Raw genomic sequence first — 25,889 nt, 5'->3', positions numbered from 1 at the left:
GTCGGGCCTGGTTAGGACTTGGATGGGAGAAACTTTCTACACCTCAGGAGATACCTGATGGGCATCACCATCTAAGTAGAGCTCTAGTCTGAACTGAAAGTTAGGCCTGATACCCCTTCCCCTTGTGAACTTCCCAGGTCCAGCTCACCAATCAGCCAAAGCAATCCTGCTTCTAGCATGCAGCTTGCAGTCATCTGTTTGTCCGTCACAACTGCCACATCTGAAGTCCTGGTCACCATTATCTCTAGGCTGGGCTATGTGATAACATCCTACGTGGTCTTCCTGCTTCCATTCTCGTCCCTCCTTAGTTCATTCTCCAGCTGCTGGCAGAGTAGATCTTTCCAAATGCAGGCCTGGCCACTCCTCCGCTGGAAACCATTCAGTGGTTTCTCATTGCTTTTAGGATAAAGGTCCCCTGTGGTCTAGTCTCTGACTACCTCCCCAGGCCCTCCTACACCTCTCTTCCCTGGCACCATGATACAGACAGATTAATTTTTCTTTTCTTTGAACTGAACACATTACACATTTGTTCTATTTTTGAGCTTCCCACAAGCTGTCCCCTTGGCCTAGAATAATCTTCACCTCACTTTTTTCATCTTCCAGATCTCAGGGTATATGTCACTTCTTTAGAAAATGCTCAGTTGTTATTTTACCTACCTCCCCATGCCATCAAGTCAGTTTCTATTTTTAATCTCACTGAACTCTACTTTTTCATTCATAGTACAGGTTGAGCATTCCAAGTCTGAAAATCTGAACCCAAAACGCTCTAAAATCCAAAACTTTTCGAGTGCTAACATGCCCCTCAAAGAAAATGCTTCTTGGAGCATTTCAGATTTCAGATTTTCAAATTTGGGGTGCTCAACTAGTTAATGTAATCCAAATATTCTAAAATCCAAAAAAAAAAAATCCAAAATCTGAAATATTTCTGGTACCAAGCATTTTGAATCAAGGAGTACTCAACCTGTACTCATAAAAAAAATGGCCGAGCACGGTGGCTCACACCTGTAATCCAAAAACTTTGGGAGGCCGAGGCGGGTGGATCACCTGAGGTCAGGAGTTCAAGACCAGCCTGCCCAACATGGCGAAACCCCATCTTTACTAAAAATACAAAAATTAGCTGGGCGTGGTGGTGCGTGTCTATAATCCCAGCTACTCAGGAGGCTGAGGCAAGAGAATCACTTGAACCCAGGAGGTGGAGGTTGCAATGAGCAAAGATCGCACCACTGCACTCCAGCCTGGGCTACAGTGCAAGACTCCATCTCAAAATAAATAAATAAATAAACAAATAAATAAATAAATAAATAAATTCTAATTGCATTTTCTATGGATATTTGTTGAACATTGACCTTTCCCCCTTTCTTGTAAACTCTGGGAGAGCAGAGATCTTGTCTGTCTAGGTCTATGGGGCACATAGTAGGTGGTCAATGTGTTGAATGAATGTTCTCCGCCATTAGTAAGAAGTGTGCTGGGAGTGATTTGTTTCTAAAATTTAATAAAATACCCAGTTTGTGAGTTGCTCCGTTTTAGAGTCAACCATGGATGGATTCAAAGTTACACCTGGCCGGGTGCAGTGGCTCACGCCTGTAATCCCAGCACCTTGGAAGGCCGAGGCGGGTGGATCAAAAGGTCAAGGAGATCAAGAATGGTCTGGCCAAGATGGTAAAACCCTGTCTCTACGAAAAATACAAAAAAATTAGGCGGGTGCGATGGCAGATGCCTGTAACCCCAGCTACTCAGGAGGCTGAGGCAGGAGAATCGCTTGAACCTGGGAGGCGGAAGTTGCAGTGAGCCAAGATCACGCCACTGCACTCTAGCCTGGGTGACAGAGTAAGACTCTGTCTCAAAAACAAAAAAAGTTACACCTATAAAAATGCCCTCTTATTTTTCTTTCATTCAAATGTGGAGCGGAGGGTCTCTTGGAGAGCTTTGCTGTGCCATGCATGTGAATATCAGTGGTACTGCAAATAATCCACAGCTCCCACAGCCGCACTGGGCTAGGATCAGTCATGTCACTTTGGCTTCAGTCCTGGATGTGGCTGAAATCCTTAACCAAATTAATTCCATGAGCCTCTCTCTCTAAGTGGCCTAATAATGCTGTGAATATTGGAAATGCATAGCTTATGCATGTGTGGCTCCCTTACTCAATGCCACATCTCTGCCTTTGTATAACACTCCCATCCTCTACTCTCTGCATACACCCTGTATATACTTTATGTTATAGTTTTGATGGACAATTTTCTATTCTTCAAGTACACTCTTCCCACATCCCAACTGGGATGCTTTTCCCCCTCTGATAAAATCTTGCTTCTCTTTCAAACTCCTAGGCAAACTTCTCCTACTTCGGAAAGTCTTCTTTCTCCATATCCTTCGTAACCACCACCTGGTGCACATGCTGGAGGCATAATTCATTGTCCCCTCTCCTTCACTCTTGAATAGCTTTGCCCAGACCCTCAGGTACTGTTTCATCCTCTGCATAATATTTGGTTTTCACCTCATTATGAACTCTTTTGTATTCTCATTACTGGCTCTGGAACCCAGAACATACTACGGGTTCAAGGTATGTTTGCTGAATTGAGTGGAATAAATTTTGTTGTGCTTATGCAGATATAGATGCCACTAAACACTGATCAATCTTTCACCAAGTCATGTGACAATCTGATGTAACATTTACACATTTCTCATCATTAGGCCATATCTGGACACTGTCCCCTGTTCTACTTATTCTGTACTTTCAATGTAATGAAATAAATCAAGGAAGGATTCTGTGGGTTGCCTTTGTTCTGATCAGTTGAAGCATTTCACTAAGGCACCAATTCTATGAACAAAGACTTCTCAAATGTTTTCTGCTTCAGTTGCACAAATATTTCAGCTGTCATATCTGTGAGCCAGAATTATCTGGGTAGTTCCATTAATTATGTATTCCACTTTGCAGTGTAGACACAGCCTCAGTTTTTCCATCTGCAAAATGCAAATAACCATGCCTGCCACTAACAGAACTGCAACATCTTGAAGAATAATGAGATAATGTCTATAAGAACACTTACAGTAACTTAGAATAAACCTGTCAGAGAAATGCCAAGAATTATTATGCTGCTATTTTTGTAAGTGTGTGTGGTTTTGCCACTTTCCTAACATAGAAAAGAAAAAATCTAACTACTTGGTTAAAATAATCCCAATCAAAAAAGAAAAAAAGAAAAAAGAAAACTTCCACCCGCAGCAAATGTAGTAGGGCATCAACTAGGGCAATAATGATCTTAGCATGGTTTGGGAGAAGACTCTCATATTTTGCATAACATTTTATATTAATATCTTTGCAAACTGGAGGCAGAATTCCCAAAATCCAAATTCACATTGTGTCAATGGAAGAATTTTAGTATCATATCAAAAGCTTTAACTATGAATGGTTTTTGATCAAGGGCAACCTTCAGGAAAACACAAAATGCTTTTTTGTTTTATATTTACGTTTATGTAAAACATTTATAGAAAAATCAAAATCTGTTCATTTAAAAGTAGTGGGTCCTCTATGTACCAAGTTGTAAGAATTATTTTTGAACATCTTCACTTGATTTGCAGAGGTTTCAAATCAACAATGATGAACAATGAGTGATTATCATCTTTATCACTTTAGAAATAAAGTTGAAAATGTGGCCTATAAGCAAGAAAATCAGAAGCAAAAACTTGAGCTATAATGAACAATAAAATTCCTGGTACGGGTTTAAGTGGGTTAAAGATTATTTTAATTTCCTTTTAATAAAATTATTTTCTCTTTCCTCGTTTAAGAGAAATATGAAAATTCTTAGCAGTTGAAATACCATTTCAGAACACTAGATCCACATGTTTGTTCACTCTGATATTCATGTCTTGTAAGAAATGGAAACCCTTCTAGTCACTGTATTGGTGTGCTAGGACCCACTTTTTGGCTTCCAAAGCCCACTGTATTGAGGGTTGCCAGACACACTTAAGCTGTTCCTAAAGAATCCACCAGAGGGCGGAAGTACACAACCACAGCAGCCAATGCAGCCGCATGGGTCCTTCATGCAATACATTTCATCAACAAAAATCAGGTCATTGCATAAGGGATGTTGTTTATCCTTGCTTTGGAAATGTTTAAAAGGCTTCCAGGTGAAATATTTTAAAGTGATGATTCTTTCAGTGATTTAACAAATCAGTCATTATTGGGTTGGAGAATTAAACATGTGCTGGAGGGCTTCCGGGTCTTTTGGCAGGCTTAGCACCAGAGCTCCATAGGTATTCCCAGGACATGGTAATGGCAGTAACATCCATTCTTCAGAAACAGGCTTCTCTTTTTACATTTTTCCCCTCGGTATATTCTTCCTTAATTTTTTTTTTTTAATCTTAAAATATCTAGTGGCCAAGAGGTCTATAATGAGACACTTTGTAGAAACCACACAGGACATTAACGTAAGTTTACCTTCTAGTAATTATTTTACAAATGTGTTATCTCAAGTAGATTACATGTTAAAACACTGCTATGCTGTAACAGCACTGGGATGTCACTAATTAAAGCTGTAATAGGGTAAGAGTGAACCCCTAATAAATACTGCATTAGAGATTTCTTCTACAAGTCTGTGAATTTAAGATAGGTTCAAAACTAAAATAAGAAAAGTAAACACTGAAAACCACTTTGCTCACATAATTTATATCTTAACTAAAATATGTATTGTTCACAGGTTACTAATCCATTTCAAAGTGCAGATTTTATACAAAGAATATCACAGAAATATTTTACCTCCCTCTGATGTTAACTCTAATAAGCTATGGGATTTAAGGAAATGGATAATAAGCTGGAAAAGTTCAAACTTATGGATTTGAATCAAAAAACTCTTTTTGTTAGAATTGTTATTCATTTATATTTACCTTCATTTCACTGTTGTGGGCTGAAGAATTTTGACTCACAAAGAACTCAATGGATGGTCTTCCCACCAGGGCTTACGTTATCCCCTGCTTCTAACATTGACTATAAGGTGAAAACCGAAGTCAATTATGGTGACTATCTTTGCATATGGTGTGCGTGTGTGTATCTGTGGTTAGAGATGTCGGTGCAAATAGGGAAGGGATGACATGCTTTATACTTTTGTTTTTTTACTTTTATCTGACTTTTTGGGGTCACTTTTTCAAAAATTCACTTTTATCTGCTTTTTTCTTTTTTCAGGAGAACTCTGTGGTATATGTATATAGAGGCAGGTCTGGGTGGTAGAATGTGATGTAAATGGAGTTGGTCACAGGGAAACTCAGTTCTTTTTCTCATTAGTTGTGGCACCTTGGAAAGTCACTTCTCATTTAGGGGGCCTCAGTTTTCTCATCTGTAAAACAATCATCTGGATGAGGAGATCACTAAGAGTCCTTTAAACTCTAAGATTCTATGACTATTACAATGGATATTTTAGTGGAATCATAGTTAATGCACATGGTACGTAATAGTATCAGGCATTGGCTTAGACACTGAGGATAAGAGCTCTATATACTTGTGAACTTGGTGAAAGTTGAGAAGGATGGAGAAAGAGATAGAATGGATATAAAAATATGAGTAGAGAATTGCTTTAATTTGAATAGTCTCATTGTTTTAGTGCTCTGAATAGAAATAGAAAAAAATGGTTAGTATTTACTGGAATTGCTATTTTTTAGGTCATTCAGAGTTAACGACAAATTTCAACTGTCACACATAAAAGGTCTTCTTTACATAAACAGTTTGACAGGGCTTGTGTAAATACGAGAAACCAAAAGCCCTAACTGCTCTCTGTTTCTCATGGGTTAAATCTGTCTTTTCAATCTATCAAATATTTGGCTTTAGAATCCTAACAGTCTTTAGCTATCATTCAAAGTAAGGTAAATACATTTAGATAGCTAGGACAACGATGAATTTCAAACTGTATTATACCTTCGAAAGCAAACTAGATGCCACCAAACAGCTTAAAGAAATGAGAAGAAAGCACATGACCAGAAGGGCACAGGACATAGGGCAGTAAGGGCACATACCTGTTGGAATGAACGCGGCGTGTTGCTGCAACTGTGCGCTGGTGAGAGCCTGCTGGTAGTGCAAGACGCTGGGGTTAAAGACCGCACTGGTACCATTGCTTTTTTCAAGTGCTTGTCTCTTTGGTAAAGGATGAAGAGCACCAGGGGGAAAGGCCTAGAAATGAAGAATTCGATAAGATATGTCTAACTTAAAGCAAACACAACTTCCGTGTTCATAGAGATCATCAATTGCAACATTCTTTTTAAAAATGACAGCTAAGGAGATGCCTCTGCCATGCACCTTAATTTAAACAGCGGCAATGTCGAATGAGTGAGAATTTGTTATTGAGAGCGAAAGCATGATTTCTGTAACCCAAAACGGTAGCATCTCAACTAAGGAAAAGAAAAACTATCAAGCAACAACAACAACAAAAAAATGGCTTCAGCTTTTAAAATGAGTTAAACTATTCTAAGGGGGAGGAAGCATTGGTGTTATTATTAATACCTATTCTTTTATTTAACTAAATGGCAATTTCTTGAATTTAAAGGTTAATAAGAATTATAATGAACATTTTCTGAGTCAAATAATTTAAATTTGCTTCACTCTTTTGGAAAAGGTATTAAAATTTGTTAGGATTAATTTATTTCACAGATTACATATGAGAATGAGATGGCTAAACACCTTATTGGATTTTTTCCATAAATTAATAATGATTGTTTGCAACCAATATTTTACAAGTAATACAAATCTCAGATGGTTCTCTGAAAAGCTACATGCAAAGCGAAAGGTGAAAGGTCAAAGTACCAGGTCTACAGTTGCTTCGAGAGGTCGCTTCATTGCTTTGGCAGTCGACTGAGTCTTTTAATAACAGGCAGCGAGCACATGATGGCAGTGGGCCAATGGGATTCAAGCGAATTAACATACAGGTAAACAGCAAGCAGAGGTGCATCATGGGAACGGCATTGCATTGTGGATAGGTGAGAAGGAAAAAAATATTCTGAATGCAATATACAACGTACAAAACACTAGGCATGCACAACAACAAAAATGTTCTCTAAAGAAATGAATATTACACCTTAAATTAGTATTGAAGCAAAAATGCATCTACTATACCTTAGTTAAAAGCATATAAGAGAGTAAAATATAGATGTTTGAAATTCAGGAAAGTTAATTAAAACAGCAGCTTGCATACACACCATAAGCATTTTTTATATTGCTTCAGAAAAAAATGCAAAATTTGTAAGGGCCATAGGATCGAAGAACTTCTGATAAGTTAGTTTTCAAATATGAAATAATGAATCCATCGAGTAAGGATAAGACCCAAGTTGAAATTTTTCATAAAAATAATTTAAAATTCATAGCTAGCCTAACAAAATGAAGTGGCGAACTGAGACAAAAAATTCAGGCAAAAAAATATTCAAACACAAGATTATTTAGGCGAAACTGTTGGGTTTGGATCTTTATTTTTTGTCTGAATCATGTGGATAATTGTCTCAATTCTTGTCTTCACTCTGCTAGTGTGAGTCTTGTCATGTGGACTAAAGTTCCAAATTTAGTGTCTTGAATTTAAATAGTGAGTTTCCAGAATTCCCCACTTTTATTCCATCATCCTGTTTCTAACAACCAACTTATCATCCATTCTGTTTTCTACTACATTTGAAATGTTCATTTCATTTATCTCAAACAACTTACCGGATTATACTAAGAAAATACCCTTTAAAAGGTATTTAGTGTCCCCTGGTATCAAAATAATTTCTATTTAGTAATTCTATTTGTACTTTTAGCTACAGTCAGTGAGCAACCCCATTAATGAAAAGTGGAACTCTTGGAATGAACACATACAACAGCTAAAAATAGCAAACAGCTAAAAATAATAGCAAAGAACTGCTTGAAAGATTAGAAGTAAAATAATATCTTTAACTTAGAACCATAATTTTGGGAAGACAGTTTCATTTAAACAACTGAAATAAAAACAAATATGGATTGATTTAGACCACGATGAAAAAATTTCCAATTCTTTGTTAATTGTTGTAAAAAAAAAAACAAAATTAAAAATTCTATGATGGAATTCTATGCAAATAAATAATTCAAAGGAATTGCTCCAATGCAAATAAAAAATGAAATACCCTTTTCTATGTTTAGCACAATAGGTAAATCCCTAAGGTTTGTCTAATAAATACAAATATTATATTCCAAAGTTTTGAAATAGAACTTTGTCATTTGACATGAGATAGTACTAAACCTTTAAAATGGGAAACAGTTAATGACATTTTCCTGGATAAAGGATGTTTATTGTTGTTTTATAATTCAGGATAAGAAGTATGGAGATAATAGGGAATAAGGGGAGAGCTGTGGATGGGAAGAGACTAGAAATAAAGTAGAAACAACTACAGGCAGAGAAGAGATTTAGAATGGCCAATGGAGAAGAAAATGTTTTGGAAGATAGTTTTGATCAGGGTCATCGAATAACATGAAATCAATGTTGTGAAAGTACAATTGTGAACATTAAAAACAATGAGCTGACAAAACTTCTGTGTACTGGATATTCTTTCCTTGCATGTAACTTTGACATCATGTAACTTCCATAATGCCATTTTTGTTTCAAATCTTCCATCCTTGCACAGCTTTGCATTGTTAAGCAGTGCAGGGTTTTCTTTTGTTTTGTTTTTCGAGCTTCAGTTAATTTGCGTCAGCTGAAGAAGGTTACAAAGCCTATTCTCATGGAGCACATCGAGAACGTGAACTGGATCGTTAAACTCAAAATCATTTTGGCCTTAACTTTCTGGACTCAATTTTTCCCTTCCCATTTGCAATCCTAAGTATTTACAGAATGAATCCACTAATGGGTTGATCTTTTTCAACATGTTAACTAGAAGAGCGATTGTGTCTCCAAAGGCTGGTATTCATGAACAAAAATTTGACTTAACAAGGAACCATTTAATGAAGTCTCCAAGTACAATGAAAAATAATAAACATTTCCCTTTAGGATTGTCACCTGGAAGGTTAATGTTCTTCTTCTGGTCTTAGTGTGATGAAACTTAATTTCCATAGAATTTAGAATAATCTAGGAATGTAAAAAAAACTGAGAACACTAGAGTGAGCAGGACAGTGACGTGTATCTCTTTCTATCACTCCATGGCGTGAGTTTTCTTTATTAGGGGCAGATGTCTCCTTTTTAAGTAAACACTGAGGTCTTGGAGGGTGGGGTGTGCATATTAACATGCTGTTCATCTCACACGGTGAAGCAGGTATATGGAGAATGTATTTTAAAAATCCATGTGGATGAATAATCATGTTATAATGTACCGTTTTCATATACAGATGCTCAGTTTTCAGTGATTTTGACTGCTGGCATATGTTTACCTACATTGAAAGATCTTCAGGCTTAGAACAGATCTCATAGATCACCAAGCCCAGTGTATCCTAGGATCCTCCTTAAGCACTAAGACAGTTAATTGAGTCCTCACTATGTATCAGCCACTTGGAATCCATCTGGCTGGCATCACCAACATTCTGAGCCTTTGCTTCTCTGGGCCTCTCCAGTTTGGTGAGCATGGGTGATGAGTCAGAGGAGGTCCTATGGGCAGTTAGGCTTTTATTTTTTTGAATTGAGGACCAATCCACCTGCAAGTCAAGGTAATCGAACCAACTGCCCACATCAGGCATGATAGGCAAAGACCAAATCTGAGGGGTCAGAAAATACTGACAACAATGATCAGAGCTGTCACTTTAAAGTAGGAAAGAAGGTAGACAAGTAGGATGCCAATCAAAGTTCCTATACAGACTTTCCTGAACAATCAAAACATATCTAACTGATGGCCACTTGTCCTGTTTCCTTTTGCAAAATGGTTCTTTCCTTGTGTCACTCCATTTTGGTGTATGTGAACAAAGATTGCTTGTCTGAAGATCAGACACCTTTTGTGTTAACACTACCGAAGAAAAGTTCTGTCTGGCTTATTCTCATGTTTAAAAAATTCTGGTGATTGTGATGGTTATGTTTTAAGAAGTATTTAAAAGAATAAGACTCTAAAGGAAATAAATGTCTTTTATTCTGGAGTCAAAACTTTCCATTCTTTTTAAGCATCTAATTAAAATAAGTGGGAAATCCCCAGACAATAATAAAAATTGTACCCTGGAAATGCTTGGGGTTTATATATGGAAGTCAGGTGAATGGAATATTAATATCTTCTAACTGCATTCATCACTCCTGTTTGTCCTTTTAAATAAGGAAATAAAATAATAGTTTTTCTTCCATGTACTGAGTAATTTTGCCATTAGAGTAGCAAAACTTTGACTTTATCCAACAGCACCTAGGCTGGTTTCAAATGAGCCTCTCACTTCAACTAAAAACACATGACAGATTCAGTAATTTTCATGTCATTGTCAGAAAGAACCTGGCTTTTGTTCTGAAACTACATTCCTTTGGGTTGTCTTTGACGATGCTGCAAGATCCTCTGACTTATCAGAACTCCAAATTTGGGCACGGTGTAACAATCCAAGAAACTATGGTAACTAACACTGTTGGCATCCACTGCAATAATCTTTATGCAGCTTGATGAATGTAACCATGAATGTAAGGTGAAAATGTGTACAAGGGTACACAGAAGAGTACAGCTTTGACTTGAAGAAATGCAGCAGGGAAATGACCTGTTTGTGTAAATGGCCATTTTCCCTCTTATCCCCATCAGCCCAGGTCATCTACCACTGACATATACTAGATGCATTGTTCCTTTAATGACTGAAGTATATATTGGTTGCAGATGTTAGAAATGGCCCATTGAGAAAACAGGCAGATGAAATCAGGGCTCAGCCCTAAGGTCATTATTAGTACCTTGATATGTTGTGTTAATAAGTACAGGCATAGGTTGTTTTATTGCACTTTGTTATATGGTACTTCGCAGATACTTCAGTTTTTTTAAATTGAAGGTTTGTGGCAACCCTATGTTAAGTCTATCAGAGTCATTTTTCCAACAGCATGTGCTAACTTTGTGTCTTTGTCACATTTTGGTAATTCTCACAATATTTTAAAATTTAATGTTATTATATCTCTTATGATGATTTGTGATCAGTGATGTTTGATGTTACTATTTTAATTGTTTTGGGGCACCATGAACCATGCCGCAAACTTAATCGATAAATGTCATGCATGGTCTGACTGCTCCACTCACTGGCTATCACCCCTCTCTCTCCTTCCTCAGGCCTCCCTATTCTCGGAGACAAAATTATATTGAAATTAGGCCAATTAATAACTTTAAATGGCCTCTAAGTGTTAAAGTGAAAGAAAGAGTCACACATTATTACTTAAAATGCATACTCCATATTGGAGCTAGAAATGATTAAGCTTAGTGAGGAAGGCATATCGAAAGCCAGGATATGCTAAAAGCTATGCTTCTTGTGCCAAGGTTATCCATGTTGTGACTGCAAAGGGAAAGTTCTTGAAGGAAATTAAAAGTGCTACTCCAGTGAACATATAAATGATAAGAAAGCAAAACAGCCTTATTGCCGATGTGGAAAAAATTTTAGTGGGCTGGACAGATCTAACCAGCCATAGCATTCCCTTAAACCAATGCCTTATTTATTTATTTATTTATTTATTTTCTTGAGGCAGAGTCTCACTCTGTCACCCAGGCTGGAGTGCAGGGGCACGATCTCAGTTCACTACAACCTCTGCCTTCAAAGGTTCAAGCGATTCTCATGCCTCAGCTCTTCGAGTAGCTAGAATTTATAGCCGTGTGCCACCATGCCCAGCTAATTTTTGTATTTTTAGTAGAGATGGGGTTTCACCATGTTGGCCAGGCTGGTCTCAAACTCCTGGCTTCCAGTGATCCACCCACCTCTGCCCCACAAAGTGCTGGGATTACAGGCAGGAGCCACCACGCTGGCTGAAAACCTAACTTAGAGCAAGGTCCTGACTCTCCTCAATTCTATGAAGGCTGAAAGGAGAGAGGAAGATACTAAAGAACAGTTGGAAGCTAGCAGAGATTGGTTCACAAGGTTGGAGCAAACAAGCCATCTCCATAACATAAAAGTGTATGGTGAGCAGCAAGGGCTGATGGAGAAGTTGCAGCAAGTTATTAAGAAGATCTAGCTAAGATCACTGATGAAGGTGGCCACACTAAAGAACAGACGTCAATGTAGACAAAAAAGCCAGATATTGGAAGATGTCAACTAGGACTTTCAGAGCTACAGAGTAGTCAAGACTGGCTTCAAACCTTCAAAGTACAGCAGCCAACTCTTGCTAGAAGCTAATGCAGCTGGTGAATTTAAGTTGAAGCCAATGCTCATTTACCATTCTGAAAGTTCTAGGGCCTTTATGAATTATGCTAAATCTACTCTGCCTATGCTCTAGAAATGAAACAACAAAGCCTGGATGACAGTATATGTATTGACAACATGGTTTACTGAATGTTTTAAGCCCACAATTGAGACCTACTGCTCAGAAAAAAAAGATTTGTTTCAAAATATTACTGTTCATTGACAATGTACCTCATCACCCAAGGGGTCTGGTGGAGATGTACAAGGAGATTAATGTTGTTTTCATGCCTGCTAACACAACAGCTATTCTGCAGCCCATGGATCAAGGAGTTATTTCAACTGTCAAGTCTTATTAATTAAGAAATAAATTTTGTAAGGCCGTAGCTGCAATAGATAGTGATTCCTCTGATGGATCTGGGCAAAGTAAACTGAAAACCTGTAAAGGATTCACCATTCTAGATGCCATTAAGAATATTCATGATTCATGGAAGATCAAAATATCAACATGAACAGGAGTTTGAAAGAAGTTAATTCCAATCCTCGTGGAAGAGGGGTTCAAGACTTAAATGGAGAAAGTAACTGCAGATATAATGGAAATAGCAAGAGAACTAGAATTCTTAATAGAAGTAGAGCCTGAAGATGTGAGCGAATTGCTACAATTTCATGATAAAACTTTAATGGCTGAGGAGTTGCTTCATGGAGCAGCAAAGAAAGTAGTTTCTTGAGATGGGTTCTACTCTTGGCTAAGATGCTGTGAACATTGTTGAAATGACACCAAAAGATTTAGCAAAGTATATAAACTTAGTTGACAAAGTAGCAGCAGGGTTTTAGAGGATTGACTCCAATTTTGAAAGAAGTTCTACTCTGGGCAAAACGCTATCAAATAACATTGCATGCTACAGATAAATCTTTCATAAAAGGAAGAGTCAATCAATGTGGGAAAGTTCATTGTTGTCTTATTTTTAAGAAATTACCACAGTCATCACAACTTTCACCAGTCACCACCCTGATCAGTCAGCAGCCATCAACATCAAGGCAACATCAAGGCAACATCTTCTACCAGCAAAAAGATATGACTCACTAAAACCTCTGATTGTTGGTTAGCATTTTTTAAGCAATATTTTAAAATTAAGGTGTGTATATATTCTTTAGCCATAATGTTCTTGCACATTTAATAGGCCACAGTATAGTGTAAACATAACTTTTATACGCACTGGGAAACCAAAACATTCATGTGATTTGTTCTATTGTGATACTCGCTTCATTGCAGCGGTCTGGAACCAAACCCACAATATCTTTGAGATATGCTTTTACTTGAAGGACTAATATTTTCATATTATCAGGGCCTCATTCCATACCTCAGTGACCAAGGATAGCCACTGGGACCCAGGCTGAGTCAATCACGGCATCCTGTCAGTGACCACAGGGACAGCCACCAAAATGACGTTTAACTTCTTCCCCCGCCCCAATATCTAATTTGAGCTGGTATAAAAACACCATTCTCTCTCTTGTCAAAAAGATGTAAGAATGCATCCCTATAGATGTCCAAAGCCTTGATCCCAGGTCCTGTAGAGAAGCTGACCTTAGAGAATGGTGTGGCTATAGTAAGAGAAGTAGGCAAGGGAAAGAAGAGAGTGACCTGGTGGGTCTGAAGTTTCTGAACCCAGGCATTCCTGAGCCCATCTCTACTGAAAATGCGAAAATTAGCTAGGCATGGTGGCATGCACCTGTGGTCCCAGCTACTCGGGAGGCTGGTGCCTAAGAATCTCTTGAACCTGGGAAGTAGAGTCCAGTGAGCCAAGATCGTGCCACCGCACTCCAGCCTGGGTGACAGAGCAAGACTCTGTCTCAAAAAACAAACAAATAAACAAATTGTATGAAAACATATGTTCTTAGTGCCCATCAATCAACACACCAATTATGATAAGTTGGAGCTGGCCTAAAATAATGATTACAATGAAAAAAATCTTACTTCTTATGGGCTGAGATCCTCACTAGGTGGATAGTAGAATGGATTCCACATTGGCAAAATGTGTCAGGGGCCTCATTTGTGCTCTAAAAGAATTCCTTTTTTATCAGCCTTAAGCAATCAGTTTACTCCCCTCCTTCCCATTCCCAATTAAAATGAGTTTTGGAAACTACTCTTTTACTAGAACAAAAAAGGGGAGAATTTCTCTATTTTTTGTTGACCCTCTTGTGTAGATACATACATCTCCACGTATATAGGAATTCACACTCAGAAAAATCAGCATTATGTCCAATAACATAAGCATGAGAAGGACAAGAGGAAAAGACACTAAATGGACAAGAAAAGGACTCAGAGATTAAACAAAAACAAAAACAGTGATTTAGATGAAGCGCCCTGTGCTCAAGGTGCATGGAAATAAGCAGCTCAGATTGGAAAGGTCTCTATAACCACATGCTCCGCACCCAGTGGTGATTACCTCAGGGCAGACGTTGCCTTTCTTGCTGTATCCCTATCACTGATTGCAGGTCCGTGCCTTAATAAACATTTGTGCAAACAATGTTGAGTAATGGTGAACTTGTTTGTGTGACAGCTACCCTTCCATTTTAATCAGTAATCAGTGTATGAGGTGGTGGTTGCTAGCTAGAACAAGGTGTTTTCAAACTGTACTTTTCATCTCTGCAGTCATAGCTCTCCTTCTTGAGGGAGGACTGGTCACTGAGTCCTTCATGCCTTCTGGACCCGATTAAGCATTTCTATCATGTCATTGAGGAGCATTTTATTGCTCTCAGTTACTAACTCCAAACTCCTTGAGGGCAAGGAAACCTGCCTGATTTATTTATTCTACCCAGCAAGTGCCAGATGCATGGTCTCATTAAATTTTTTGAAAGAATGAATGCATAGTGCCTATCACATATTAACACAGACTTCTGATAAGCCAGAGAGCTCATGTGAAAACAAATTAATTAGAAACTTCTGCAACCTGATGCAGAGGTTCTCAGACTTTGTGGTGCATTGGAATCACCTGGGAGCTTTTAAAAAATGCCACTGTCACCAGGTGTGGAAGCTCACACCTGTAATCCCAACACGTTGGGAGGTAAAGATGTGAGAATTGATTGATCCCAGGAGTTTGAGACTAGCCTGGACAACATGGCAAGACCCTGTCTCTACAAAAAAATTTAGAACTTAGATGGGCCTGGACCCAGCTACTCAGGAGGCTGAGGTGGAAGCATCACTTGAGCCCAGGAGTTTCAAGCTACAGTGACCCCTGATCATTCCACTGCACTCCAGCCTGGATGACAGAGACCCTGTCTTTAAAAAAAAAAAAAAAAAAAAAAAGTCACTGCTCAGGCCACACCAGACCGACTAAATAAGAAAATAAGAAACTTCAGGGAAAGGGACAGATGTCAGGTCAGACCCTTCAGGTTGTTCCAAAATGTAGCCAAGTTTCATAAGCAGTGTCTAGGCAAGTGCTTCTCAAATGTTAATGTGCATACGAAACACCTGGAGGATGTTTTACAATTTAAATTCTGATTCCCTGAGGTCTGGGGCGAAGCTGAGGATTCTGGAGGCTCCACAGGCTTCTGGGTGATCCTAATAATGGTGCATCTGGTCTCTAAGGGACAGTTAGGCTCCCTGAGATTCTGAGCAGGCTCCCAGGCCATGATAATGATGTACTGCTGGTCTCTAATGACAGCAGGTGACTCAGGGAAGCAAGCCTGGGTCACAGGTCTTTTTTTTTTTTTTTTTTTTTTTCCTGCATCAGCCAGGATGGCTCCACTTTCATCTGTTTCATTCATTGCTATTCTGCATAAAATCTCACTGCGGTGGGGAATGTGACCAGCACTGCCCTTGTGATAAGTGCAAGAAGAGGAGAAAATGGGAGTAGCGAAAAGCCGGATCACTCGCTAGGCTTCTCTTAGGCCACAGCTGTCCTCCGCGGCTGCTCCAAGGAGCTGGTTGCCTCCTGGTGCTCGGGTGCAGAAATGTGCCTTTCTTTCCCCTCTCTGAAGCGGTGCCCACCTTCATGTTCATTACAAGGCCCTGAGCCTCTCTTAAGAAGACCCTAAGTGAGCACCCTCAATCTCCGCTGCCCTGGGAGTGGGGAACGGAGCACAGGGTCCCCAGGGCTTTCCCTGCACCTGAGGGATTTACTTATTGTGCTGAAGAAGGGCAGGAGGGGAAAACAAAACAAAACAAAAAGGGGGAAAACAACAGCAAAACTTAGGCAGCGGAGCAGCAGGAATAGCAGCCTTCCATGTTTCCCGAGTGTTGGGAAAAACATCCAAGTCCCAGCCCGGAGCGACCTCCGCAGAGGCGCCAGGGTGCAGGGGCGGCGGGCGGCCGCACTTACCATGACTGTGGCCGCGGCCGCGGCTGCCTGGGCGGCCACCGCAGCTTGGTTGGCTTGGTGCTGCGCAGCTTTGATTTTGGCCTGCAAGTGTGCAGGAGGGTGAAAATATTTGCATTTCTCCCTCATGCAACGCCCCTTTATGTAATCCATACAAACGGTTACGGTGTTGTCACTTGTGTCGATCATGGTGCTGTCTGCGGGGTGTGCAAAGCGGCAGTCGGTCTCTCCCCGGGCACAGTTTCCTCGCTGGAACTCCCTGCATACCTAAGACAGGGAATAAGAGCCACGCTGCAGAGGCAAGCCTGAGCCCAGGCGCCCCTGCGGCCCCGGCCACCGCGGGAGGAGCGGAGGCTGCCTCGCTTTCAATGGTGGCTCTTGAACCACTGATAAGAAAAGACTGATTATCCAGAACCCAGGTAACCACAATCTCTGAGACACTCATTTGAGTTTTGTTTTACCCCCTTTTCTAGGGTGAAAATCTATATTGAGAAAATAATCCGAAATCTGCAGTTCAGCTAAAATAACAAAGGAAAAGCAACAAGGCCTCCATTGTCCCTGGGTGGCATATTATGCAGCTATCTATCTATCTATCTATCTATCTATCTGTCTATCCATCCATCCATGTATCTATCATCTGTCATCTATCTATTTATCCATGCATCCATTCCTTTATCTATCATCTACCATCAATCTATCCAATCATCTATCCATCTGTTCATTCATCCATCATCTATTATCTATCATCTATCAGTCTATCCATCTATTATCTATTATTCATCTATCCATCCACCCATCCATTATCTGTTAATCGATCATTATTTTAATGCTAAAAACTGCAATTACTAATGTTATCTACCATTTATCTACCTACCATCCATCCATCCATCCATCTATCCATCCATCATCCATCCATCCATCATCTGTCCATCCAGCCATCATCTATCATCTACTTATCTATCTAAAATCTATCAATTAATTAATCATCTATCTAATCTAGTTACCTATGTATATACTTGCTTACCTACCAATAATCTATTGTCTACCAATCACCTATAATCCATCTACCTCTCTCTAGATCTTCAATCTCCTACTCGGATGACAATTCTGAGAATGCTGTAGGTTTTTTTTTGTGTGTGGAGGGATAATTTCACCATCGATCAAGCTACCAGGTCATAGCTGTACAAAAAGAATCAGGGAAAATGACGACAAACATGTTCCTCCTCTCTCTGAGGAGGTGGGGTGGGGTGAATCTGAACACCCCTGTTTCCCACTCCTTCTCTCCTGCTCTACAAAGATAACATAATCATAAATCAGAAGAACAATATCTAAGACACCAAAATTTTCATTTTTAAGGTCACTGTACTATTTTTGACAGCACAGAAAAGAAAAAAAAAGACAAAAAAGGAGAGAAATATGGCAAGAGATATAGAGAAAGAAAGAAATGTAGGGAAATAGTTTATTTTTAAAATTCTGTAATGCTAAATTATCCTGAAATCTCAAGTAACTAGGATTCTCCACCACTGAGAATTCTGGTGGATCAAGATTTTACTGTGTGAAAAAATATTTCTTTAGAATTTGAAGAGTATTCTTAATTATGCCCTGAATATAGATAACATGAAATAGCATAAATAACATATGTATATTGCTTGTATAATTCTTCTCTGTTTATAAATATTAGCAGGAAATAATTATGCATAGAATTGTAAGTTATTTCTTTTTAGGCTCCAATTCCAAAGTGGATATGTAAGTGATGATCATGTTGATCATTAGTGATGTTATATGAAGGGCCCCTGACATGAAATTCAAGTATTGTGAATGTCAGACAAACTTAGGAAATACTGTTTCACTGACCAGTTACCAGGCCAGGTTGAAGGTAACAGCATGAATCACCAGATTGTTAATTGTTTCCTCCTACTTGGATATTAGCCAACATTCTATCTTTAGTTCATAAAATGCACAAAATAAAAAATCACTAAGATGTTCCCACAGATTCTGAGCAAGCCTTCCTCCATCAGTGGAATGACTTCTGTCTGATAGCATCATAGGTGTGGACCAGCCCTCAAGCTCCTACCAAGGTGCTCTGTGTGCAGCTGACTTAATTCCTGGTTTGAAATGAACCAAAAGTCGCTCTGCTAAAATCATTGTGATTCATTTTTACATGTCTTTGTCTACCAGCCCTGTTGGGAAGGACTATTTGTTCCCAATTCCGCTGATTTAATTTGTTTTCTAAAATACAGTCACATACTGAACACAAAAGCTCCGTGGGTCCAGCAGGTGGAGCCCAAAACACTTTTCCAGTCCTGTGAAAGGTCTATACAGTAATTGACAAGGATAGGCTGGATCTTTTCAAAATAGTAACAATTAGAGTTTCATTCTCTTCATCTGGGCATCCAGATGGAAACTAAATTAAAAAATAAATATCCTATAAAATATTTTCAGTTTGAAATTCTGAGTTTTAAAACTTTCACAGGTTATTAGACAGCCACATTTTATTGCCTTCAAAGTTTATTGGGTTAATATTTAAACAAATGCACATTGAAATAACATTCTCTAATAATCCCACTAACAGAAAGCACTGTGTATTTACGTCCTAACCGGATGCGTCACCTAACACCTTTAATCAGTAATGAAATTAAAGGAGCTCTCTGAAAAATCTATGAGAATCTTTATACACCCTTATAAAATGCTGTAGTGAATATCACAGGGATATAGCAGTAAGATAGATGAGTTCTATAGCTCTGATTAAAGAGAAATTTTACCTAACAAAGTACAGGAGGTTTAGTTTGATTCATAACTTAAGAATGTTTTTTTATACATAGGAACTTGTTTTCTTGAATGTTATAGGACAATTGAGGTTAAAGAAAAATCTCAATTAATAACTAAATTTATGGGCCGGGTATGGTGGCTCATGCCTGTAATCCCAGCACTTTGGGAGGCCGAGGCTGGTGAATCACCTGAGATTGGGAGTTCGAGACCAGCTTGACCAACATGGAGAAACCCTGTCTCTACTAAAAATACAAAATTGGCCAAGCGTGGTGGCACATGCCTATAATCCCAGCTACTTGGGAGGTTGAGGCAGGAGAATCACTTGAACCTGGGCAGAGGAGGTTGTGGTGAGCCGAGATTGGGCCATTGCACTCCAGCCTGGGCAACAAGAGCAAAACTCTGTCTCAAAACAAAACAAAACAAAAAACTAAATTTACTTATCCTCCAATTTCCCCTGTTTAGCAACAACACAATCAGAACTAATATGCCAGAACATACTAGAGCAGCCATGCTTGTTCTTGAGATATTGAAATATGATCATACCAGCTGGTAAATAGGTGTAGTCCCACTTCCTCCCACCACTCTCCCTGAGTGTCCTTGGCTGCCCTGGTTGCTGGGCTCCTGCCCACCAGTTTCCAGAACTTTCCAGGGTCTTGCAAGGGTTAGATCTTGACATGAGGAGGCCTTCAGGACCTGGAGCCATCTGTATAGGCTGCATCATGATTGAGTCACTGTTCCATTGATTGTTTAATATTTTTCCCTTAAATGCATATTCCATGCAGCTGATTTTTGTTTGTGTTAAAACTGGTCTTTTCCATAGACTAATTTCCTTTATACTTGGCCTTAACTTCAAACCATAGAGTTATAAATGCATGGGTTTTAGGTGAGAGTTTGTGTGTGTGTGTTTACATGGCTGTTTTGCAGGACTGAATTAATATCTTACAAGCAATCACTTATACAGAAGTATACTTCTACCACAAATGCATCTCAAAACACAAATAGAATTGAAGTACCTCCAGTTTGTCAGTCCTGAGAAGTTTCTGAGTTGCAGTTGAGCCCGGGACAGTGACCGGTGGACTTCCGGGAACAATAACAGGTGTGGTGGGCAGAATTTCCGTTGGGACTAACCCAACTCCGGGGGTTACAGGTGCTAGGTAAGGAGCAAAGCTAATAGCCGTATTTGTCCCTATCGCGGGACCTACAGGAAAAGTGGGCTGTTAAAGGAAGACAACACAGGAGAAAGAGTTCTTTAGAATAAAACTTTAAAAAATTACCAGGAAATGTCATTTGAGCAAAATGTATTCATCATATACTCTTTATGTTAGTTGTATAGCTCAATGCTGACCTGTAATAAAAATGAAATCTATGTAGACCCACTCTTCCCCAAACCATACAGAAATGTGAGAGAACATCATAAAAAACCTCTAGTTACAGGAACTAGATTAAGCTTTTGTCCCTATGAAAGTGTTCTCAACAAAAGAAAATAATTTCAACTCCAATTACTCAACATTCTAAACTATTAAATGTTATAACACTAAGGTAGTAAAAGCTATAGAATACCAACTAATAATCTTTGATTTATTCTACATGTTTCTCAAAGGGAGAGGAGTCACGAAACCCTTTGATTACAGGCTGATTTTCAAGTTGGCCAAGTCTATGCATTTTCAAACAGTGCGGTTACTTGCAATTTTATTTTGCCCAGACTTATCAGTATGTTTCCATATTCCATCACTAGCATGTATATTCCCAAAATTCAAATGTAGTTTTCAAATAAACCTACAATTTTTTTGCCCTAGTTCAACTACATCTAGATCCAGTCAGTCTTCCCTTCCTGAAAGATTTTCTGGAAGAGTTTTTTAATCAAACAAGTTTTTGATTGGCCATTAAAAGTTGGTTTGGTTTTCTAGGTCACAAAATCAACACAGCAGTGACAAGAGCATACAGAACCTTATTAAATTTGTTCTCTGACCCTATATTCCTCATCTAGGAAAAAGAAGAAATATGCTGGTGGGTTGACATGATGATTAGTTTTAAAAGCTCCACCTAATAATATGTAAATAATTCTGCCTTTTAGAAAGGAAATAATGTACATTTAAGAGAACAAACCTTGTTAAGTAATTTAAAATGCTAAAGATTTTTCTTAGAATAAATTGTACACCAAATTGGACCTGAATGCTTCTTTTCGTTTGGTTGGTTGGTTGTTAATTACAGATGATTTTTAACCTATTTGATTTCAGCTATTTGCAATTACATATTAATGCAATTTTTTAACACTGAACTTTACTGTTGCTTGTCACACTTTTAACGTTGAACTATGCTGTGTCATGCTTGTTCTCTGTTTCTACATTGTGGGTGACATTCTTCTTGTCTATTTATGACTCTGGATGAATTGTTTAATATATGGGAAAAATAACCTACGTTTAGTAAACATACTTTTTCTTTATAGCAGTAACAGAAAAATATTTCTTATGAAAAGTCATGATAGAAAAGAGTAAATTATTGATAGTTTGTGCAGGCATTTATCAGATAGGCAGGAAAGCCTATTTTCAAAGTGGCTAGAAGGGGTAGTTCTAGTGGTCTTAGAGGGGTCCTGGCTCAGTACTCCCGCAAGGAGCTCTTAGATCTTTATGGCTCAGACGTAAAATCCATTTTGGGAGAAAGTTGCAACATGAGGTCTGAATGTGGGAAATAGATGGCAGTTAGGATTTTTTTCTTCCTTGACTGTCAACAAACATTTATATGTGTATGTTACTCACTGAGTCATAATTATAGAAAGTTATGATTTTCAGTAACTGTAGCTTTTATAATTTAGTACTACTGGAGAAAAAGCCAAGTGATTTAAATGGTCTAAGGACTATGTAATGTTAGGATTTTTAAAAAGAATCAATTCTGAAAGGTCATAAATCACAGCACATCAGTGATTCAGTGGACCAGCTCTGTCAGAAATGCCTGGGGGAGATTTTACAAATAGAGAGAAATTCTGACCCAATAGATCTAGGCTGAGACCTTGATATTTGAATTTTAGAAATTTTACTAGATGATCTGATGCGTGGCCAAATTTGGGGACCATTGTCATATGTGAGGAGTGAAAATAGTATTAAAAATCTTGCAGTAAATGTGTAATTTAACCCAGAGACTAATTATCAACATAAACATTTAGATAAAAGAGCCCTCCCCCATACTTCCATTTTCATTTTCTCTGGAAGCAAATTCTTATCCCTCCCAGCCCACAGATCATTTGAAGCCAGGGTTAGTGTGATACCATAAATACGGGTTGTACTTTGCCTTGTCGACAGGATTGAGAACCTCAGAACTCATTTCCCAAAACCATTTGGGTATCAACAAATCTATTCCAATTAGCTAACTTTTGCCTTCAAAAATCTATGTTACTTGTTCATCTGATTTTATAGTCTAAAAAGAAAGTTCCAGTATGTTTTATTGATGATGGCAATAACATAGTTCACAGAGAAATAGTATTATTTTAAAGTAAAACCATAGATTTTAGACTCAGAGAGACTTGAATTCAAATCTAGTGCTCTGACACTTACTACCTTTTAACCTGGGGAGATTAACCTCTCTGGGCTTTCATTTTCTTATCTGCAATGAGGAAGTGAAACTACTTAGCTGGAAGCGTTGGGCAGAACAAGGTGTTATTGCGCTCCCATTTCCCATGGTCAGAACGCAATAAAAAGCAGCTCTCATTACTACTGTAAAAATCAATGTTGATCAAGGTTTTTTTGGCCTCAAATTATCTAACAGTTCTACAAGAGGGATGTAATGAGCATAGCAGTACAGTAAGGGTATGAAAGTGAGTAAAATTATAGCAAAAATTTTCTCTTTCCTTTTGAAATGTGGACTGAAAAAAGTATTTTCTGTCACATGAAACTGAAAGTTGCAAGTTCACAGGCCTTACGAAGACAAACACAGTAAGATATGTTCCTTTTTGATGTAGCGTGTTTTTCATTGAAGTTGATTAGTTAAAATATATAGTTACGGTGATTTGCAGAGAGGCTCACTCCATGTTAATATTATTGTGGATAATAATGCTTTACATCTGTGAAAGGTTCTGGTCGTTCTCAAGGCATTCTCACACTTGTCTTCTTTAATCTTCTCAAATCCGTGAGAAGCAAGTGCGGCAGCAAGAATTGCCCAGCCTTCCAGGTGAAAACAATTTAGAGGAGAGACACTAAATGGATAACCCAAGGTCAATGCTGCAAGGCAAAGTCAAGGCAGAACACCCGGGACTCCTGGCCCCTAGTCTGAGGCCGTGTCCACCCTTTTGCGATTACTAGATTTTGTTGGTTACTTCTTAAAACAAAAGAGGAAAAACAGCCCCCTCCAAATCAGTTGCCCGTATGTTTCTGGAGCGAATGCAGAGAGCGTTGGTGGAGAGTTGCACAGGAACGCGTCCCACAGTCAGCCTGGGCCGTCTGCAGACAGGAGGTGTGGGGCCTGCTGCCTTGGAAAAGTGGTTCTCAGATCCTGAATTCAAATTAAACTCCCGAGGTATGATCTCGGCCAACAACGGATCCCGGTGTCTGAGTTTGGTTCTCAGCCGGCGGCTGAGAAAAGAGAAGGGCAGCACCTTCCAATGATTCTGTTCCTGGAAGCCTACCAACTACAGCTTGGGAGAATTAGCCCTGCAGTTTCTGCAGAAGTGCTGTTGCCAGGCTGTCTGAGACAGGATCCATTTGGTCCACGTCATCTCTCAGCTCAAAGGCACAGCTAAAGAGGCCAGAGGACAAGATTCGCGGGAACCCTTCTTGAAGAAAATCGCTTCTGAAATGCTGGTCTTGCGATTTCCTGCCGCTGTTCTCCACTCCACCTTCCTGTGTTTCTCTCCGCAGTCTTCCATGCCCTGCTTTCCTTTCCAGGACATCGGGTCCAGGTTCAAAGATGACGAACACACCCACCCACACTCACGCACACTCAACTACACAATACGTACTCATACAACACACACTCATACACACCCACAACACACTCCCATACACTAACACACGTACACTCTCACACAACACACTCATAACACATTCTCATACAACACACTCCCATACACTCAACACACATACACAACGCATGTACACTCACACACACTCAAAACACACCCACAGACACACCACATGCACACTTGTATACTCGAAACACAACACACTCATGTACAGTCACATATACACACTATACACTCAGATACACACTCACGTATACTCACATACTCAAAACATACACACAACACACATACACTTACACACACTTGTACTCTCATACCACACTCACAACACACTCATGTACACTCACATACACTCACACCCACATACACACAATACACACAAACACTCGTACACACACAACACTCATGTACACTCATACACTCACAACATACAACACACACACACACAACACATACACAACACACCTACACCTCCCACACACAAAACACTCATGTACACTCACACCCACATACACTCTCACAACACACATACACACTCATGTACACTCACATATACTCACTACACACAATACACATACACACACACAAACACACTCATGTAAACATAGCAGTCACATACACTCATGTACACTCATATACACTATGGACACAACACAGTCACATACACTTGCATACACTCAATACACAACACCCTCATCACTGACATACATACACTCACACACACGTTCACACCCAACACTCGTACACTCATAATACACAACACATACACTTGTACCCTCACACACTATACACTCACATAAAATAACACACTCATGTACACACGCAACACTCATGTACACACAAAACACATGTACACTCACAATACACACACCACACATGTACACACATACACTACACACATACACAACACACTCGTACACTCACACACTGTATACACTCAACACACTAATATACACTCACAATACACTCACGTACACACATACATGCAGTACACACATACATCCACAATGCACTGATATACACACACACTATACACATACAACACATGTACACTCACACAAACCAAGACACATTCATGTACACTCATACACACCCACAACACAACACTCATGTACACTCACACACAACACACATATGATCATACATACACTCACACAAAACACACTCATGTACACTCGTACGCTCACATTCACGTATGTTCATACACACAATATCCTTGTACACTTACACTATAACACTACACACACAGCACTCAACACACTCAGTACACACAACACACTCGTACTCTCACACTCATAACACACTACACACACAGGACACTCATGCACACAACAAACTCATGTACACTCACATATACTCACAATACACTCATGCACCACACGTATTACATTCACTACACACAACACACATACACTCACAATACACATGCAACACACACTACAGACAACACACACAACACACTTGCACACATTTATACACTCACTACACACCTGTATGCACACATATACACACTTGTACACACTCACTACACACTCACACGTACTCACAACCCACTCTCACGCACACATGCACATTCTTTGCTATTTTGTAGCAGCAACGGGGCTTAGCCAAGGGTAATGGC

The 25,889-nt window shown here is 39.1% G+C and overlaps 1 protein-coding gene and 1 long non-coding RNA gene across 17 annotated transcripts in view; one reads left to right on the top strand and one right to left on the bottom strand.

Moving 5' to 3' along the window:
• Nucleotides 1-25,889, bottom strand: part of MBNL2 (muscleblind like splicing regulator 2) — a 171,665-nt gene that overhangs the window by 30,610 nt on the left and 115,166 nt on the right. For 8 of the 14 annotated variants that reach the window (XM_007960718.3, XM_007960716.3, XM_038007823.2 and 5 more), the window contains 3 exons: nucleotides 20,331-20,531; nucleotides 16,552-16,815; nucleotides 5,998-6,151 (listed from right to left, as the gene is read on the bottom strand). In XM_007960718.3, coding sequence (XP_007958909.1) covers nucleotides 5,998-6,151; nucleotides 16,552-16,815; nucleotides 20,331-20,531 — 619 coding nt within the window. Of the gene's footprint in view, nucleotides 1-5,997; nucleotides 6,152-6,781; nucleotides 6,836-16,551; nucleotides 16,816-20,330; nucleotides 20,532-25,889 lie in introns of all 14 variants that reach the window. The other 6 variants (XM_007960714.3, XM_007960713.3, XM_007960717.3 and 3 more) reach the window with 2 other exon arrangements.
• Nucleotides 1-25,889, top strand: part of LOC103214690 (uncharacterized) — a 197,840-nt gene that overhangs the window by 68,566 nt on the left and 103,385 nt on the right. The window lies entirely within an intron of this gene.

The sequence above is a fragment of the Chlorocebus sabaeus genome, chromosome 3, assembly GCF_047675955.1.
Source record: "Chlorocebus sabaeus isolate Y175 chromosome 3, mChlSab1.0.hap1, whole genome shotgun sequence".
Classification (NCBI taxonomy): domain Eukaryota; kingdom Metazoa; phylum Chordata; class Mammalia; order Primates; family Cercopithecidae; genus Chlorocebus; species Chlorocebus sabaeus.
Note: the sequence above shows the minus strand (reverse complement) of the source record. Positions and strands in the feature narration are given on the sequence as shown.